The 20648-nt window shown below is 48.4% G+C and overlaps 1 protein-coding gene across 6 annotated transcripts in view; it reads right to left on the bottom strand.

Annotated features, from left to right (window-relative positions):
• The window catches only part of RGS3 (regulator of G protein signaling 3), a 124668-nt gene that overhangs the window by 84761 nt on the left and 19259 nt on the right, over window positions 1-20648 (bottom strand). For 5 of the 6 annotated variants that reach the window (XM_081152578.1, XM_081152583.1, XM_081152587.1 and 2 more), the window contains 5 exons: window positions 12538-12588; window positions 10054-10112; window positions 8887-8981; window positions 7843-7911; window positions 206-266 (listed from right to left, as the gene is read on the bottom strand). In XM_081152578.1, coding sequence (XP_081008704.1) covers window positions 206-266; window positions 7843-7911; window positions 8887-8981; window positions 10054-10112; window positions 12538-12588 — 335 coding nt within the window. Of the gene's footprint in view, window positions 1-205; window positions 267-7842; window positions 7912-8886; window positions 8982-10053; window positions 10113-12537; window positions 12589-20648 lie in introns of those variants that run through there. The other variant, XM_081152584.1, reaches the window with a different exon arrangement.

The raw sequence follows: 20648 nt of genomic DNA, 5'->3' as shown, positions 1-20648 counted from the left end.
TGCTCTCTGACAAAAAAAGAACCAAGCCGGACCCAAACCCTTGGCACATAGATGACAAATACAGTATTGCTATTCAGGCCACAGGGCACCTGTCTCAGTGGGGCACCGTCTCACAGACAGAAGCCCTGCCCAAGGGCTTCTAGACAAACCAACTCTGGCTCCGCCTCCATGGGGTGACCCTGCCAGAAGCTTCCCTAGCACTCACCTTGCCTGGAGTCAGGAGAGACCTCACTCCGAAGCTCATGCAGCCGATGAGTCCACTCTGTCTAGGAGAACAGAGGCTTGAGTCAGCACCTTTTCACCAGGGTATATCGGGAAATCGATTATCAAGTGTAACATGGGTTTGTTTCAAACTTCATGAGTTAGACTGGAGAAAAGTTATTTCTCCATTTCACAGATGAAAAAACTGAGGCTCAGAGTTGGTCCCCTTCCCAAGGTCCCTGGACTAATTAGCGGCAGTGTCCCGTGGGAAACCCAGGTGTTGTAGATCATGGGGCAGCGCTCCCTCCATCAACCACACAAGCTCAGAGCTGCCTCACAGGTTGTAACTATTCTGGTGCCGGAAGATCCAAAGAGCTGGTCCCTGCAGGAAATTTCAGCTCCCACATTAGCTGATGATGCTCAATTGAGGACAAAGTTATGGGACCTCAAGCTCAAAAAGCTGTCTCAGATCCAGGTAGGACTTGGGCAGTCCTTGGACAGTTTCAGATCAAGATCCAAACCAAAACAAAAGTCGCCAAGACCAACTTGGCCTGGTGGCCAGCTGGACAAGCAGGCATGAACCAGGGCCAGGTTTCATGGGGAGTCACTGTGGTGAAAGGCTGAGTTCAGTCGGGTCCTTCTTGGCTAAGAGTAATTTAAAGTTCCTTGAAGACTGTGTTCACCACTGAGTCCCAATAGTCAGGGACTGATACTTGGCAGCTTTCAATAATATCGGCATAAATCAATACTAATGAAACGCAAAAAATAATCTTGCTACTGTGAGAGAAAAGGAAATGTACAAATCTGTCATTTAATGAGAAAGACGCCCACAAAAATATTCACAATGCTTGAATCTGGTAGGCGGGATTAGAGGTGGTTTTGTTTTCTTTGGGTTTTCAGTGTTTTCAAATTTTCATAGAGAGCAAGCAATACTTTTGTAATCAGAAAAAAAAAATGGTATAAATGTATATGTATTCTACCACATCATTTTCTATGCTAACACTAGAGTTGCTTTTTAATTTTTCTCTTCTCCTCTCTCCTAGCAAGCCCCCAACTCAGACCCCTTCAGACTGGTTTACTATTAACCAGGAAACCACAAGGGTATTTAGACTGGAGCACAGCCCTGACAGTGACATCAACGTCTGAAAGACCCACACAGATCTAGCATGTTCTGTGGAAGGCACAATAGCAGAGCCAAAGATGGAATGAGCTCCTGGATGGGCAATGAACTCCCTGGAGATGTGCCTCCCAGAACCTGGTCTAAGGGGGCCTGAGCGAGGCTGGTGGCTGCAGCCAGGGGTGCACCACAGAACCCCCTGAAACACCTGTCGACATCCTATGCCCCAGAGCCTGCTCCCGGAGATCCAGACCCAGCAGGTTCCAGGCAGGGTCCAGGCATGCAAGTCTGCAGAAAGCACCTGCCCTTGCCTGCCCCAGTCAAGGACCAGTAGTCTAGAAAGCCTTTACTATAAATACATATTGTTTGGATTCTCCGGAAAGGGTAGCAGCTCACCACCTAACAGTCCTAAGCAAAAAAAAACTGGCTTGTTGAGGGTAACCAAGACAAGCGAGGGGCAGAGATGCAGAATGTTGGGGCCTGATCCTCAGACCAGCAAGCCTGCCCTGAAAATTCACATTCTGCACCTGTCTGGGTCCCACCAGCTACTCTCACTCAGCTACTCTCCCTGCCCTCACTCCCTGCCCCCATTTCCCGCAGCCTGAACTCCACCTGCTCCACCCTCTCCTTTGCCTCCCCCCATCATAGAGGCCGTATTAATAATTCACGCAAAGAGGACAATGCGATCACCCCAGCAAATCGGCCCTTCATCATCCCCTTCCCTAGCTCACCACCAAAAACAAATACTCCTCCCTCCTGGAAAGTGGCCAAGGCAGCACTCACGGGGAGAGGCAGCTTCGGGGACCGTCACAAGCGCAGACGCTGATCTGTGCCGCCATTCCAGAAAAGCCTTGTCAAGACTTTGCCAAAGTCCTCATCACCAATTTAATTTTGTTTGTCAACACAGACAAGAGCAAGCCAGTTGGGATCGAGGTGCCCACACTGCCTTGCTGTACACTTTTCTTCCACCCTGGGCCTGGCTGTAACTTTCTAGGCCTCCAGGCACAGTGCTTCAGCTGTAATAAAGGCGGCCTCTCCCTGCTCTTCAGTAAGTTCAATTTTCATTCCCGGTGCTTAGAGAATGCAAAAAGGTTAATAGCCTCCTGTGAGCTTTGCTTCCTGCTAAGGGGCCTCCAATGATTTTATGAAAATTCACGCAGAGCAAATTGTCACAATTAATGCCCGTAAGCAGGATCCCCTCTCTAAGTGTTCTTTAATTGGGCACTTCTTAAGCCTGCTTTTGAGAAATGTTTGGAGGAAGAAAGACTTCTTTTACATGCAACCTGAGCGCACAGCAATATACCGGCCAGCTTATAAAACTGGGAACTAGTACGCAGCCTGGAGACTGCCTGAAATTTTGCTAGGCACAAAGTCCTAGGGGCCAAGTCTTAGTTACTCCTGAATGCTGAACCCTGAGCTCAGAGTCTGGTGAACTCGGCGAAGGCTTGACAAATGGATGAATCCATCACGCCCGTGGTTGGCAGGCACTGGGCAAGGAGCCGCAGCATTAAGGAAACAAGATAAACACGCAGGAATTTAAATAGCAGATCAGGACAGCAATACAGGGATGTGATTAGACAGGGCGAGATTGACAGATGAACAGTGCAGGCAACAATGAGGAAAGCTCAGGGAGGCAAGAGGTAGTTGGGGGCGGAGGTGCTCGAAGAAGGTCTAAAGAGTTAAGCCAGAGAGAACATGTTAGGCGGAGGAAATAGCCTTGTCAATACACAGGCTCAGAGGAAAGGCTTCATGGAACACTCAGGGGGAGCTGTACTTGGCTCAGTTTACTGTTGAGCATACGGTAGGAGACCCACTGCAACAAAAAAGGCATTATTTTGAGGGAATGCACTTTAATTCTCTCTCTCAGGGACCTTAAACTATTTCTGTTGCAGGGTTACTCCATTAAATCTCAATTTATTTTTAATTTGATGGGTTAAATTGAACACATTTTTCCATTCATTATTTCTTTCCTTAGGCTCCATCTCTGGTCACAAGCTTTCTAACATTGCAGCACTGTACTTGGCACTGGGGTCCTGTTTATGAAAGGAGATTAAAGGAGAGAGCACACTTAGAACACCCACGACCATGTGACACAGAACAAGGCGACTCTCCTTAAATGTAGGCACTGTTAACATAAAAGATTATGTTCTTCAGACTTATGTGTGTTGTTGTTGCTGGTTTTTAACTTGGTGCATAACATTACAATTCTAAGACTGTTCTCTGGCCATAAGTTCTGAAAATGCTATGACTAGAAGCTTTCATTTGGCTTTCACCACATCATCAAACAAAACTTTTAAATAGCTCAGTTCCACAGTCCATATTAAGGAATTACTGTTAATTTTTAAATGTGATAATGGCATTGAGGTTGGTTTTTTTTAAGCCATCTTTTATAGATATGTAGAGATGAGATGATATGATGTTTGGGATTTGCTTTAAAACAAGCCACTGGAAGAGAGGAAAGGGGGAGGGAGATGAAGCAAGACCGGCAATATATTGGTAATTGATGAAGCTGGGCTACGCGTATGAGGGTATATTATATGCTATTTTCTAGCCTCCCACATGCTTGAAAATGTCTATAATTTCTTAAAAACTCATAGAACCTGAAAACTCAAAGTCACCTTAGAGATCGGTGCACTTTACAGGTGAGGAAACTGAGGCCCAGAGCAAGAAAGGGATTTACCATGGTCTCACCACAAGTCTGAGCGAGGCCAAAATCTGGTGCTCTGAGCCCGGTTCTCCTCAGCTCCCACTGTGATCACCGTGATAAGATGAAATCAGCAGCCCTTCCCTAGATCGTCTCTGCAGATCATCTTGTTTCCCTAATACACGTTTAGAGCCATCACTGGAAGGATCGTGAAACAGATGCTTCCCTTTTATCTCCTATCAGATGTAAACTGTCACTGCCACCTATTCAGCTGGATGGCATAAAAAGCAATGTTATAAATGCTATGGGAAGCAGTCCAGGGCCTGAGGAACACATGCTGACACAGAAAAAGTAAGATTTGGAGTCATTCCTCACCTGTGTGAGATTGTCAAGTGTACTATAATGTGGTTACCAGGACATGAGTTTGGTGCCAGGCCACCTGGATTTGCATCTTGTTTTCACCACATCCTAGCTGTGTTACCTTAGGCAAGTTACTTAACCTCTCTGTGCCTCTGTTTCCTCACCTGTAAAAGAGCAACAATAATCCCTACCTTATATGGTGTTATGAGGATGAAATTAGACAATGGAATATGCTTAGATTAATGTCCACAAAGAGTGTACATTAGGTGCTTAATAAATACAAGCTGTTATATATCCTCAGTTCCTGGGCCTTCATAAGCCTCACTTTCTTACTCCCTGAAGAGGGGGTCAATAATAATTCCTACCTCTCAGAGTCCTTATGAGGATAATTAAATGAAATAATGTATGTAAAGTGCTTGGCACAGAGAAGAGTTCAATCAATGTTTGTTTCCTTCCTCCTGTAATTGTCTTTCATGTTGATAAGTTGAATGCCTGTCCTTCAGAGAAGCACAATTTGATTTGAGAGCGTGGAGCAGGGCAGAAGTTTCCTGCAAGCGCTCTGTCTGCCTCCTCCAGCTCAGAAGCCTCCTTGGTCAGATGCTGGATCAATACTGCGCCTGCCACCGGCCGAGCCACGGAACCGGTCTCCGTGGAGCCAGCAGCTTTGTTCGCAGGGCTCCCTGTTCCGGGAGCAGGTCTGTCTGAGCCTGCTTTGTCCTTCTTGAGCTTTGGGTTGGGACTGTGACCACAAGTTCAACTGTGTTTTGTTAATAAGGAATCTCACTTTCCCAAAATAGGCAACAAGTGGAGACACTCACTGCCTCTGTCACGCTGCCTCGAGGGGTGCTGACTCACTCTCCGGGCTCACCTTCTTTTCAAAAAACTGTGAACTGCACTGCTGACTTCTCCAGCAGCTCTCGGGCTTGCTCTGCTGGCCCAGGAGGGTGGGTCACAACCAGGGGAGCGACAGCTCCCAGTGCGGTGTCTGCCTCCAGCACCTGCGCCACCCCTTGCCTTCACCCAAAGGACTGCTAGATGTTTCTCCAACACTCTCCTCTGGCTCCTTCAGGGCTTTCCCTTCAAGACAGGATTCTGACCCTTGGTCCCTGTCACTCCGGGGCAATCAGACCTGCTCAGAATTTCACCCACCACTTTGGTGGTCATGACTCTCACATCCTAACATGGGCACAGGCCTCTCTCTCCCCAAGCTCCAGGTCAGCAAAGGAGACCCTACTCACAGCTCTCTCCTGGCTGCTCTCCAAGCACCTCCATCTCACCATATCCAAAGCTGGTTCCCTTCCCCTCCAGGACTCTCTGACTTAGTTGGGGACACCACCCGATACCCAGGAGTCATCCTTGACTTCTCCCACTGCTCTCATCCAAATCATCACTAAGGACTATTGATTTACCTCCTAACTATGTCCTGGGTCTGTTTCCCTCCTCTCTGTCCCTAAATCATCTCTCTCACAGATCACCACAAGAATCTCCTAGTTCCTCCCCAACCTTCCCAGGATCGACCAGAATGATAGATCTAGAATACACATCCGCCACTCCCTTGCTCCACACCCTTCAGTACATCTCCGTCACCAGATTCCCAAACACCAAGCTGGCTGCATGAGGTTCACGCTGAGAACCTGTGTAAATGCAGAATCCTAGGACCTGCCCATGAAGATTCGGGTGTGGCACCTGGGAATCTATGCTCCTCACAAGCACCCCAGGGGATTCCGATGCATATCCAGGACTGAGAACCACTGGCCCTTGGGAGAAAACCTGTGCAATCATCAGATTGGGCTTTTGCCAACTTTGTCTTCTCTCTAGCCAGTGCCTACTTTGTACTTGACCCTCCAGCAAGACCAATGAGTTTGCAGATCCATCCACACTCCTGCCCTGCCCCATCCCCTCTACACTCTACTGGCTCTTTCCTCTGTCCTTTTACTTGAGCATCCAGGAGGCATTACAGTGTTGAGAGCGAGGACTCTGGGGTCTAACTGCCTGGGTTCCCATCCTGGCTCCACTGTCCAATGGCTGTATGGCTTTGGGCAAGTGACATCCTTTTTAGCTTCAGTCTCCTCCTCTGAAAACTTAAGAAAAAAACATACTCCTTGAAGAGTTGTTTTAAGAATTAAATGAGATAAAGCACTATTAACCCCTGTCTTGTGGCCAATACCCGGTAAATGGTTGCTCCTATTATCGAGGCGATATCCTCCTCATCACCCACACCCCAAAGTCTCTATCAGCGATCCTCTCGAGAGCAGGATGGTCTCTGATTGACCACGTGTCCCCAGAACCTACGACAATGTTGCCACATTAGTACCCAGGAAACGGCAGCTCAGTGAATGAGACGAGACCTACAGGGCCATAAGCACCATTCCATGATAAAAAACAAACAAAAAACAGATGCTCTATTAAAAGACAAATTCTTCATTATGAAGGCTGAACAAGGCATAACTTTAAAAAGCATGCTAGTTATAAAATTTAAGGTACTAAGAAGCATTCGACCTAAACATATTTTCTGGGTCTAAGCAGGTGAGTTGAGCTGATTTTCACTCACCTAGACCCTTTTTTGGTTCCCATTTGGTTCTATGATTGCGTGACAGATGTTCCTGGACACAGGGTTTCCAGATTTCTTAGGCTGCACCAGGTGAAGGAGCCCCTGCTGCTCGGAGTGGGCCATGGCCATCAGTCAAGTGCTCTCACCACCACCCCCTTCACAGCTCACCCTCACCTTCATCTACCCAGAACTCCTGCCCTGCTCTACACTAAACACTATTACCCATGACCACAGCTGCCTCCTGCGTCCTGGGCTGCCTGCAAGATCAGCCTGTCTGGAGTCTCCTACACAAAACTCTGCACCTCCTGAACTGGCCTCGTCATGGCAGCCTGAGCCCACCAGGCACATTCCTGCCTCCTTGCCTTTGTTCATGCCATTCCCCTGCCTGGAATACCCTTTCTAAGCTCCTCTCCTTGTCTTACTCTTGATCTTTTCCCAAGTTCAAAATCCCCCTTTCTGCATGAAGGCTTGTTGATTACCTCAGCCCACAGTGAACTCTCCCTCTTCCCAGTTTACTGCCCTATTACTCATTTCATTCTTTTATTCACTCACTAAACGTCTATGTGCCAGGCACTGGGTACAGTGGTGACTAAAAGAGAAATGGGCCCACTTCTCATGGAGCTTCTGCTCCTGTGGGACTGAGCCTGTGTGCGCTGTTACTATAATTTGTCCCCATGCAGTGCCTGCTGTCCCTTACTGAAAGTAGGTGCCTTGAGAGCAGAGTGTAGGCTGGCTGGCATCCCCAGTGGCCAACACAGTGTCTTGCTGATACCAAGGGCACAGCCAATGCTCTTTGATAACACTATCCTTGGCATCACCTGGAGTGACGGGGACTTGGGGGGTGCACATTTAGTTTTGCCACTGCTACTCACTCATCCACTAACTGAGCCCCTACTGTATGCTGGCCACCTGGATGCCACCCACAGGCCCAGGGCAGGATCTCTCCTCGAGCTCAGCAGTTCCCCTCACCTGGAGTCATCTGCCCTGTTGCACACAGTGACCAGGAGGCGTTTCTGTTCCTCTTCTTCTTGGACAGGACTGCAAAACAAACCAGATGGTCAGAGTGTTCATAGGGCTGAGCTCCAGGACAGGCCCACAGAGTCCAACATAACTGCATAATCTGGAAATAACCTACACATCCAACCATAAGGAGCTGGTTAAAAAGCTCAGGCACGAATAGTGTGGGAAGTGAGTACTGACATACACAGGAGAGTTTACATTACGTTGTTAAGGACAAAAGGAAGGTTATCACACAATATTATAGAACAATTCCACTTTTATAGACACACACGGGCACACACACACCCACAAATTCAAAGACCTAGAAAGAAAAAAACCAAGACATATCAGTGATAGCGGGGCTGGGAGGATTTTCTTTTTTCTCCTTTTTGCTTATCTATAATTTCTATTTTTCTACAATGAGCGAAATTACCTTGAGTGGTTTGAAAAACAACAAAAATATTATTAATTTGCACTAATGGGAAAATCTGAAATGTCCATTACCTTCCCGTTGGTCCCAGAGTTCAGGGATGGAGGAAAGAAAAAGTAGTAATAACAACAACACTCAGCGTTGCTGTCTCACCGCCACCCCAGCTCTCTCAGGTGGGCACTACTCTCAGCCCCGTTTTACAAACAAGGAAGCCAGGGCCCAGAGACATTAGCAAGTTTCAAAAAGAGGCCCGCAGGCCAAACACCCCTCAGCTTGGAAAATTCCTTCTGCTAAAGGAGAAAGCTTGGCCCGGCACAGTGGGAAGTCGCCTGCTCCCCAGGGGCTGCCAGCCTCAGGCTGGGCATTCGAGTTACGAGGTCCAGCCAAGTGAGACCTTATCACTGTGGACCTCACGGCCGGGCCAGGTGCCAGGGATGCAAGGACACAGTGAATGAGAAAACAAAGACATCCTTTAGAAGTCACTGTTTTTCTGCTTAGATCTAGCCCTAGGTTTGGCAAACAGGGCAGTGTCCAGATCACCACTCCTTCCCTCTCCCGTGGGGGCCGCCGCCCCAGGCCCTTACAAGAAGAAGCGCTCCTGGAAGACGGGCTCTCTGCAGCCGGGCACGGTCTGTGTCTCCTGACAGCGCAGTCCACGGTCCTCGGGGATCAGAGAAATCTTGAATCGGAGAAAAGGAAGCGTTAGGTGATTCCTGTGGCTATGCCGTTACCTACGCCTACAGGCTGGCTCTGCTCATCTCCAGTCGGAGGCCTCCTAGGTGCCCCCCTGCCAGCCTCTGCAGAGGACGGTGTGGAGGCCTCAGGCAGAGGCTGGGAAAGAATGAGGTGCCCGGGCCGGAGGTGGGATCAGACACCAGGACAGGGCCCCGCAGTGTGTGGTACCAAGAAGGCAGCCACAGGACCAGGCAGAGATGGGGTGGGTACAACCTTGACCATCTCTGCTCTTCCTCCAAGTAGAGAGGTGGCCCCCAAAGCACAGGCCTCCTCGCTTCTAAGTTCCCAGCAGCTGCTGAGTGCTCCCTTCACAAGAGGCTCCGGGTTACTCTGCCAAGGCCCCCAATCCATGCTCTCGCCCCATTGCGCTCATTGCCTGCCTCAGGCTCCCACCCTGCTCCTGACCAAGTCCTTACCCACTGGGACTTACGACCAGCCTGGGGGCTTGGGGAAGGATGCAGAGAAGTGCGTCAGTCCCTGGCCCTGGCATCAAGGCTGCCACACTCCGGGAGGTACTCTGCCTTTGGCTCTGGCTAGAAGTAGTTCCCCCACCACAGGGGCCTCTGTCTTCACCGCAAGGGCCCCCCTCGGGTGGATCTACCAGCCCTCAGAGACACTCCCTCCACTCCACCACCCAGACCTGGCTACCCCACCTCTGATTGGGAGGAGGGGGAGGGGTGAAGATGTTGCTTTCCATGAGAGGGTTTGGGATTATCTGTGAATTTCTACCACCCACATGCTCACTGTGCTCACCTATGTGGATGACAATCACCCAGAAGATTCCCACTCTTGCAGGAAGCCCTAGGCACCAAGCCAGGCTAAGGGAAGGGGTCTATCGCAGCTCAGGGCCTCGTCACTGGGCAAAATAAATGCCCACTGACCAAATGATGAGGCAGTCACTGTTACCCCAAACGGCCCTAGGCCCACAGATGTGCTGGACCTTGGGGCTCAGTTCAGTAACATGACCCCTCAGCACCCCCATCCCACCCATCCCCACCCCGACCTCCATTATATACCTTCACGTAGGGATCACAGATGCCAGGATCTTTGCTCATCAGACCTTTGCCTTCCACGACTAAACAAAGAATTTAAACGTTGGGGTGGGTGAGTGGGAAAGATTATTACCAGGCCCTTAATGTGCACAACCACCATTGGATATTAATCCCTCTCTGGTCTAGTCCACTCCCACCATCTCGCACCCTCAGGCAGTACCCTCACCGAGCCAGTATAGGGTGTACTCGGTCCCCTAATTCTTACAATGCATTGAGCCCAACCCCTCATTTAATGGGGAATATGAGGCTATGAGGGGGCCGGAAGACAATAAGAAACGTGTCCAAAGTCACAAAGCAATGTGATGGCAGACCCATGTCTCTCGACTCCCAGGCCGGTGCTCCTTCTACCACACAAGACTGCGTCCTGGGAATGGAGGCTGGGCCGGAGAACTTACTCTGCACAGCGATCTGGCTGTGGCTGATGAACAGCAGAGCACAACAGGCAAAAGCTTGGGTCCAGGGACAGACGCAAGCGTGAAGCCCAGCCCAACTGCTTACCAGCCATGTGAGCCCGAGCAAGCAGCTTCACCTCTCTGAGAATGAATTTGCCATTTTTTAAATAGGTTTGTGATAATAATATCCACTTCACAGGGTAGTTGTGCTGCTTAAATGAGATAATGTGTCTAAAGTAGTTAACAGAGCCCGGCCGGGCGTGGCTCAGCGGTTGAGCATCGACCTAGGATCCATCAGGGTTCGATTCCAGGTCAGGGCACATGCCCGGGTTGCGGGCTAGGCAGCCGATCAATGACTCTCTCATCATTGATGTTTCTCTCTCTCTCTCCCCCTTCCTTTCCTCTCTCTGAAATCAATAAAGATATGTTTAAAATAAATAAATAAATAAAAATAAAGTAGTTAATAGAATGTCTGGCAAGTAAGTAACTCCTCACAAACGTCTGTTAAAGAAAAGAATAAGCCCTGGCCAGGAAGCTCTCAGTTCGTTAGAGCATCGTCCAGATACGCCAAGGTTGCAGGTTCAATCCCCAGTTAGGGCACATACAAGAATCAACCAATGAATGCATAAATAAGTGGAACAACAAATCTCCCCCCCCCCAAATCAATAATTTAAAAAGAAAAGAATAATAAATAAAGGCAAAGGCTAGGTGAGGGTGGGCTTCAGGTCTGGTCATGAAAGCAAGCAAGTGTGGCCCATTTGCCTGAAGACTGCAGAAGTCAGACAGCAGACCTGGCAGAAGCTGAGCCTCTTTTCTATTTTCTCCTGTGTTTGGTTTTGATTGAGCCCTGGGGTTTGGCTCAGATGAAGCTCCTGTACTCTAAGGCATGAGGCCTGGGAAACCAAAGGAGAGAGGGGAACGGGCTGGACGGGATGAAGGCCTGAGACTGGGGTGAGGCCAAAGCAAACTATGCAGGACAAATGGAGCGGTGGAGGCCAACATGCATTTTGCAAAAACTGTTTGCACAGCTGGAGTCAGGCTCTAGCGGGCAAAGAACCCCCACTCTGCTGGTCCTTGGGAACTTCACCTTGGGCCCCCCCAGGCCGAGACCCCAGGACCCCAGGCGCCTGCTGGTCTGTGCTTCCTGGTATCCTAGTTACTGTTCCTGTGTGCATCCTTCCCCTCGAGGGTGTGGTCAATGAGGGCAGGACCCAGGCCTGATGAGCCCTGGGTCTCCCTGGCTCTCAGGGGGATGCACTCCCATGCTGGGGGGCAAGACAGACCCTGGACTGACCAAGGTGACACAGTGCAATCAGGGCTGTAATGAGGACACAGAGGAGGAAGCAACAAACTCAGCCCAGGCAGGTGGGTCAGGAGGTGATTCCTGGAAGGGAAAAGGAGCCTTCCTTCCTGAGTCTCAATGACGATGAAGGCAGGCATAGGTCTTGCAAAATCAGAGGAAGAGAGAGTTACTTTTCTTTCTTTTTTTAAGTTTATTTTTTATTGAATTTACTGGGGTGACATTGGTTAATAAAATTATATAGGTTCCAGGGATATAATTCTACAGAGTTATTCTTCAAAAGGAGTTCAAAAAGAAGGCAGGCTATTCCAGACAGAAGGAACAGAGGGTGCAAAGGCACAGAGCATTAGCGAGCATGATGCATTCCAGGGAATTGCACATCACTGGACAGAAAAGGCAGTGGAGGGTGCCTTTAGCAGCAAGAGCCAGGGAAGCTGGAGAGATAGGCAGGGCCTGAGAGGGAGGTGAGGGAAGCTCTTCTGTGGCCTGCTCCACAGGGGCCAAGGGTGATGTGGAGGTGCCCAGCCTGCCAGGGAGAAAAGCCCACTGAGTGGACTCCATCACATCAGGAGCAATACCAGGGAAGGGTCTCTAGACAGAGTCCCAAGTGAATACCTACTTTTTTTCAATGGACACATGGAAGGACACTATACAAAGATGAGAAAAGACACCTTGGCCCATGGTAACACCACCTCCAGGCAGGAGGCTGAGCGGCCCGCCCCTTCCCTGGTGGACCTGGCATGCAGCCATACTCACTGTGGAGCAGCAGCATCCGGTCCTGGGCGTCAATCGACAGCTTCAGCTGACCTAAGGGAATGAAAACAGAAACAACTTCACCTTGTCTCCTTGCTGGGGGAAAAGTGGAGTACGGGGACGGGAATGCTCTTCTGTTCATGGGAAGCGATTCAAAACTTCACAGTCTCCGGGTTAGGAGGGAGCTCAGAAGCCACCTAGTACAGCCTCCTCACATCAGAAGTCCCTCTGCAGCACCTCCAGCAGTGGTTCTCTAGCCTACACTTACACCCCTCTGGGGATGGGGCACTCATTACTCTACAAGGTAGCCCAAAACAAAACATTAGGACATCCTCACAGACACCCAGTGGCCCTCTGGCATGGGCAGAGGAGAGAGAGGACCACATTCCTCTTCAATGACATGTTGAAAAATCTTCTCTCAGTCCAACAGACTCTCCTTAGAATTTCAAGAAGCTGCTGAACTCAATCCACCCAGTGGACACGCACTGGGGAGACAAAGAGGGCAGGCAAAACCTCCCAACCTCCAGCAGCCCTACACATCAACCGGAAAGCCCTTCCATCTGCTCCATCCACGACAACCCTGTCTTAGTAGTCATCTGCTTCTGCTTGATCACCTCCAGTGATGAGGAACTCGCTTCCTGAAATGGGAGCCCTTTTGCTTTTGAGATAGCTCTGATTGTTCAATGCTCCATCTTTACTGAGCCAAAAGTGGCCTCTCAGTAATTTTCATTGCCTGGATCTCACTCTGCAGTGTGGGATTGCTCCTCTAGACCAAAGTCTAAAGTCCTCCCACCATTCCTTGGGGCACAGTGAGACATCCCTCATCATTCCACTCTTCATCTCTAGACATGCCCCATGGAAATGGGATGGTGACTGGGGCTTGTGCTTCGTTGCTGGTTGGAGGAAGGCCAGCAGGGTTGAGAGAACAGAAAGGAAGGAAGCTCCATGTCTCATAACTCTGCAGCAGTCCACCAACCACGGTGATCTGGCAAGTGCTTGCTCCTTGCTCTTTGGGGTGTTCAAGCTACAAGCCCAAGCAATCCAGGCTCCAGCAAACCCTGATTCATCTCTCCACCCAGCAGAAATCCCTGCTGCTCTCCTTCCCAGGTCACTGATCTCAGAAGCCCAAGAGGCCTGTTCTAGTTCCAGCACCAACTAATCTCCTCTTTCAGAGCCACAATGTCCACAGCAGTGAGGTGGAGCTAATTAATTATAGGGGTTATCTCACTCTCTGAGCTGTGTGGGGATCAGATAACGCTGGAGGGTGAGGAGGTCCTTGAATGAAAGGCGCCAGGAGAATCCATGGTATTATTAGCTACAGGGCTGAGCAATTACCACTTTGGGACTCCCTCTGAGAAACCTCCTACAAAACCTGTGCCTGATGCAGTGTGGGGTGGGAGAGGGAAGATGGAAACAGAAAAGCAGGGCCAAGCAGGGCCAAGATGATCGAACCTCATCAACCCAAAGGCATCTATGTTTAGCACACAACAATTTTTTCTTTTCTGAAACTGTTACCAGTGCAAAGCCAGCTCTGGCCCGAACATGTTTGGCTTTCCAAAGGCATGAGAACCACTGTGCTGATAACACCCATCACCTACCAACGGCCCTTGCCCAGAAATCAGGATCGAGAAATCTCCCAACACAGCGGTCACTAATTCCATGCGACACACATCTGCCAGCACCTGCACGAAGCCCTGCGTGAGGAAGGGCAGGTCTGAACAGCCCAGTGCCTGCCAGCTCCTCGGGGAGCTCACAGCGCAGGGGCTAGGACAGTGGCACCGGCAAGGCCAGGGGTGGAACTGAAGCAGAGGATGGGCCCAGGGCGAAGACTGACTCAGAAGTCAGGTGAGTCCGCATCTCTCCCCGCAGCTCCCCTCCAGGCCCTGCCAAGCAGGTCTCTTCAGGAAGGGCCAGCGTGCACCACACCCTGTTACAGCAGAGAAACAAACTCAGCAGACCAGGCTCCAGGCTCCAGGCCCCAGGCCCCAGGCCCCAGGCCCCAGTAGAGGGCACACCCTATCCCAGCCCGTCCTCGGAGCGTAGACAAGGGCAAGATGAAGGGTGAGACCTTTCCTCCTGCCATGCCTGTGCCCTCTGGCCTGCCCCCTCAGCCCATTCCATCACATGTCTGAGGCTGCTGCCCTGGCCGGGTGGCTCAGTTGGTTGGAGCAGTGTCCAGTACACCAAAAGGCTGCAGGCTGATTCCCGGTCAGGGCGCATACCTAGGTTGTGGGTTCGATTCCCTCTCAGGGGGCATGTACAGGAGGCAACCGATCAATGTTTCTCTCTCTCTCTCCCCCTTCCCCTCTCTCTAAAAATCAATGAAAACATATCCTCGGGTGAGGGGGAAAAAAATATCTGAGGCTCCCGAAGTCATCTTGCCCAAAATTCTCATTTGGTAGCTCAACAAAGGAAGGTGACCGGGCCCAGAGTGACCAGGGTAGGCCGAGCCAGAACTGAAGACTAGAACTCCGTCCAACTCCAGCACTGTTTCCTGGGTACCAAGCCAGTCTTCTAGAACACTCGCAGCCCTCTGCTGTGCACCATTGCAACTGCCAATGCAACCCTGGGGTTCAGGAGCAGAGAGCCATCAGGCATGAGACAATGTGCCACAGCTGTACTCGAAAAGCCAAGAGGAAGCCAAAGAGAAAGCAAACTCGGAGAAATGTCCCCAAGTTTAGAAAACTAAATCACTAGAAGGGACCTCTAGCGGGTCTAGGTACCAGCTAATCAAGCCCCTCACAAGCCCCCCAAATCTCCAGTGTTGGCAATATCCTCACTTTCTTCCCAGGCTCAGGGGTGGCCTATGAGAGTACCCAGGGATGTTCAGGCTAAAAAGCCTGACGTCATCCTCATCAGGGTGTTCAGGGGCTCTGGGGAGGACACATCTCCAGTTCCCATGGGGCTGCAGTTGGGCACCAACTCTGTCTGCAAAGGGTGGTGGCGAAGGCTGCCCAGAGAGGCTGCAGGAGTGCACCAGAGAGCTGGGTCCCAGAGGCAGAGGAAGAACAGGCGGGCCCCGTATAGCAGGAAAAACACTGGATGAGAGTGAGCTCAGGAAGCGCAGAGAAGGCAACGAACCCAGATTCTGCGAGGACAGGACAGGGAGTTCAGACTCACTGGGCACTGTGGGAAAAGGGTATGGAAGCCGCTAAAGAAACTCAAGCTGGCAGGCCTTCCTCACAGTAGAGGAGTGCAAGAAGGTGAATTCCGACTCTCGGGACACAGTCAGGAAGACACATACTCAGGAAACAAAGCAAGAAGACGGGGGCTGCACACCGCCACTGGGCTCAGGGGTCAGCAGGAATGTGTCCTAGAGGGATCCCGTGGGACCCCGGGATGCACAGAGAATACTTCTATGAGGGACTTGTCTAGCTAGCATAGAGTCCTCTCACAGCCCATTCGCCCCAAGTGCAATTCCCAACTCGGAACTGCCATGTGTGGGAAGCCACGGAAGGGGCTGATTTCAGGACAAATGTGCAAAGGAGGTTGGGTCTATGTGGAACCTAGGCAGCCACTAACACTAGAGATTTTCCCTCCGTTTGTGAAGACTAGTCCGTGTGTGCAGGAGGGAGGGAGCCTAGCCAGCTGCCAGGCCCCCCACCCCACCCCGTGGGCCCAGCTGCCTGACCCAAACAGCAGCCTGATAAAGGCTCAGAGGGGGTTATGCATGTTTATGGATCTCACTTTCTGCCCTGTAAGGGACAAGTGGTAGGCAGGCTGCAGAGGTGTAGGGGCCCCAGGAGCCACACGGCTTCGGGGATGTAGCCCTGGAGAATTTCAAGCGTATGCTGTTTAGAAGAGTGAGAGTCTTGAGTTGAGTTCCATCCAGAGCAGCAGCCCTGGCCTCTGACGGTGCCCGGTGCCCGCTGGCAGAGAGACCCACAGAGCAAAAGTGAGCAGGGGGCTGCTGTGATGGGATAAAAATAGCGATGGGTCAATCCAGCCACTTCCATTTGACTCTCTGCTTCCTGTGAAACCCGATATTACTGTGGTTTCCCAAGCTGTTTTTCCTTTCAGAAATAGATTGCTCTGGCCAGTCTAAGTCAGCTAACATCTTGACAGCAACTCCCGAGAGAGATCCTGAGCAAAAGCCGCCAGCTAAGCCATTCCCAAATTCCTGAATCGCAGATACAGTGAGATAATAAATGTCTGTTTGTTTCTTTAAGCCAGTGGATACTGGGATAATTTGTTATGAAGCAATACATAACTAATAGAAACCCAGATTGCCTCCACAGTTAGGCAACAGTGATCTGATCTCAATTCTGAGGCAAGTTTTCAATTTTAGAATTTGTCAAGAAAATAGTTTTAAGATAAATCAGTATAGTATGACTAAGAAACCAGAAGAACTCCTGTTTTGGGTTTTCTTAATAATAAACAATTTTGATGGATTCAAACCATGCTGTTTGTTTACCACTAAACTGCAAAACCTGGAATTGTCCCACATTAACCCTAAGACAGGCCTGCACATTCATGAAAATGCTTCACCTGCACAACAAATTGTTTTCTTTTATACACAGGTGTGTACAATGCCATAACATATAAGCCCTGGCTAGTATGGCTCAGTCGGTTGGACCCAAGGTCTAGTGCACCAGAAGGTTGCAAGTTTGATTCCTGGTCAGGGCACATACCTAGGTTACGGGTTCAATCCCTGGTCAGGGAATGTACGGGGCGGGGGGGCAATCAACTGATGTGTCTCTCACATTGTTGTTTCTCTCTCTCCCCACCCCCCAAAATCAATTTTCAAAATTTCACATTAATCTGTCTTTTGCAATTTTCCTTGAGATTTTGTTATAATAATGTTTAATCACATATGTAAAGTCATATAATTTTAATTCCAAATTGTCAGTTTTACCACATTTTATAAATTACTCAGCATCCATATCTACTTCATATTATAGACTTTTTCCCATAGTTAAATGTTATTTCATAATGAGTGTTTGTTATGCGCTTGTGGGTAGCTTTAAGCCACACAATGGAGTCAATAATTTATTTTCATTATGTTTTCTATTTGTGGGATTTTTTTCACTGTCAAATAAAGGTTCCCAGCAGAACAAGTTTAATATGGAAAACACAAGAGAGGAGGCATGGAACTATGAACAACGCTTGGGTTTTGGGGTCAGTAAGGCCTGGTTTGAATCCTGGTTCCACCAACGATGATCCCTAATCACCACATCTTTAGTTTCCTCATCTGTACAATGGGAAGAATGACAAGTTCTAACAGGGCTGTTGTAAAAACTGAGAACTTATAGGAAGCACCTGGCAAGTGAAAGGCTCTCCCACTGCAATGAGAGGAGGGAAGGAGGGGGAGGAGGGAGGGAGGGAGGGCAGGGAAAGAAAACTCGCGAACATTAGAACACACGTGAAGGGACTTCGATTTCTGGGATGACAGACCCACTGAAGAAATCTAGAAAACCAAACAGAATGTTTAAAAGCAGCTTCTTGGAGATGTAACAAGATAAAGAGGAACGACAAAGCAAGATCTGGGGGGATGGTGATCTGTGGAATTAAGTTTAATGATTTCCTGAGCTAATTTTCTCCCGAGTGTTTACAAATTCCAGAGAGGCGACTAAAAGACTGAGAGGCGGGGCAGTTTCTCTCTGCCGCTTGGGACTAGAGGAACAGGAGTTGGAGACGAGGGCCTGGCAGGAGGTGGGGTCCTTCTAGGCCCCCAGTTTTGGATTGGAACCCGAAAGGGTTGCTCCTTGGGAACTGAGTTAGCCATGGTGAGACATGGTTCAAGGGACTGCAGCTCAACTTCAATCGCAATCCCTACCATTCAATTAAGATTATTCCAGGTTGCTAGTGACCTCAAGCACCTGATAGAAGTAAATAAAGATCTTTTTGAGGGAAGATATCATCCCAGGTCTGCATTAATTAATGATGAAAAATAACAACTCTGAGCCTACCTTCTGTAATAGACACAGCACACCTAAAACGCAAAGAAACAGGATGGAAAAAGGCCTGCCAAGCAACTAGAAACCAGAAAAGGTTGGGTGGCTATGTTAACATCAGTAAAAGGAGAATTTATCTCTGCTAGAAATAAAAAGGATTTCATAACAATAAAAGACTTCATAATGGTAAAAGACTTCATTATAATAAAAGCCTCAATTCTAAATAATAATTCTAAATTTGTGTGCTCTTAATATTTCTTCAAAATATATAAAGGAAAAAACTGACAGAACTATAATGAGAAACAGACAAAATTACAATTATAGTAAGAATGTTAACATGCCTCTCTTGGTAACCGATAGAACAAATGGGGAGGGAAACAGCAAGGATATAAAATATTTGAACAACACAATTAGCAAACTTCACCTAAGCGTGACATCTGCAAAGAACCCTACACCCAACCACTGCAGATCTTTTCAAGTACACACAGAACATTTCTAAAAACTTACTCTGTGCTGAGCCATCAAAAGACTGAAAGGATGCAGAGCATGTTCTCTGAGCAAAATGTAAGATAAAGAATAAAAAGATTACAGAAAATCCCCAATATTTGGAAATTAAGAAAGACGCTTCTAAATAACCCATGGATTCAAGAAGAAATGACTATGAACCTTGGAAAATATTTCAAACTGAATGATAAAAAGAAAAAGCAAAGCTACATGTCATCAAATATGAGGCTTCTGGATGAGGGACTTGTATCTAGAATAAATAAAGAACTCTTAAAACCTAAAAATAAGAAGACAAAGAGCCCAATTTAAAAATGGGCACAGGATCTGATTTAACTTTTCTCCAAAGAAGATATACAAATAGCCAATAAGTACATGAAAGGCTGTTCGATATCACTGATCATCAGGAAAATGCAAGTCAAAACCACAAGGAGATACCACTTGACGCCCACAGCGTGGCTAGAATCAAAGTCAGATAATAGCGAGTGAGGCTGCGGAGACAGCAAAGCCCTCCCTCCTCCACTGCAAATGGGAGTGTGAAATGGTGCATCCACCTTGGAAGAGTTTGGCAGTTCCTCCAACAGTTACAGCCAGAGGTACCATTGACCTAGCAATTCTATGCCTAGGTATGTACCCAAGAAAACTGAAAACATGTGTCCACACAAAATCTTGTACATGAATGTCCATAGCAGAGCATTATTCCTAACAGCCAAAAGACAGAAGCAATCCAAACGTCCCTCAACTAACAAATAAATAAACAAAATGCGGTCTATCCACATAATGGAATATTGTTCAGACATAAAAACGAATGAAGTGCTGGCACATGCTAAAGCATGAGTGAACCTTAAAAACATTATGCTGAGTGAAAGAAGGCAGTCACACACAAAAAAACACATACAATTCCATTTATATGAAATGTCCAGAATTGGCACATTTTATAGAGACAGAAAGTAGATTAGTGATTGTCTAGGACTGGCTGAGAGGGGGGACTGGAAATTAGGGGTAATAAGCTAAAGGGTGCAATGTTTCTTTTTGGAGTGATGAAATGTTCTAATACACAACTCTGCAAATACACCAAAATCCATGTAATTGTACACCTTAAGTGAGTTAATTGTATGTATGCAATTTATATCTCAATAAAGCTATGGAGATTTTTTTAAATCATGTTAGCAAATATACTAATAACATTAAAAGATAAAATCCTGAAGGAAAAAAAAACTTATGCGCACCTATAATGGCTTCTTCAAATTACATTATTTCTCATAAAGAAAAATCCCTCTGGAGTACAAGTGTTCTAGCCCCAATTTACATACTCTCCCCTCACCTAAAGCCAGGTCACCTCCTTAGAAGGCAGTGTATGGCCAATTAATGTTACTTGAACATGCCCCTTACTTGGGGACAAAGGTTTGGACTCATGAGTGTGCACACACACAGAATATAAACCACTTATACCATACAGTACTCTCCCTGAAAAGAATCTGGTCAAAACAATTTGTCTCTATAGTTCCAGAGATGCTGGAAATTTAGCTCCCTTTAAATGTTTGTGTTCAGGAAACTTCCAGCTAGGCAGCACCTTCATCTGGTTCTTCTACCACAAAGCCCTTTGCTAAAGGCCAGGGGCTACCTGCCATGCTGGGTAAAGGCCAGTGAACAAAGGAAAGCTTAGCAAAGATCTTCCTGTTAAGGGAGTCCATGTTGGTGACCAAAACTGACTCTGAA

This window comes from Miniopterus schreibersii (assembly GCF_964146895.1).
Source record: "Miniopterus schreibersii genome assembly, chromosome: 11".
Lineage (NCBI taxonomy): Eukaryota > Metazoa > Chordata > Mammalia > Chiroptera > Miniopteridae > Miniopterus > Miniopterus schreibersii.
The sequence above is the reverse complement of the archived record's forward strand: the minus strand, read 5'-3'. Positions and strand labels throughout refer to the sequence as shown.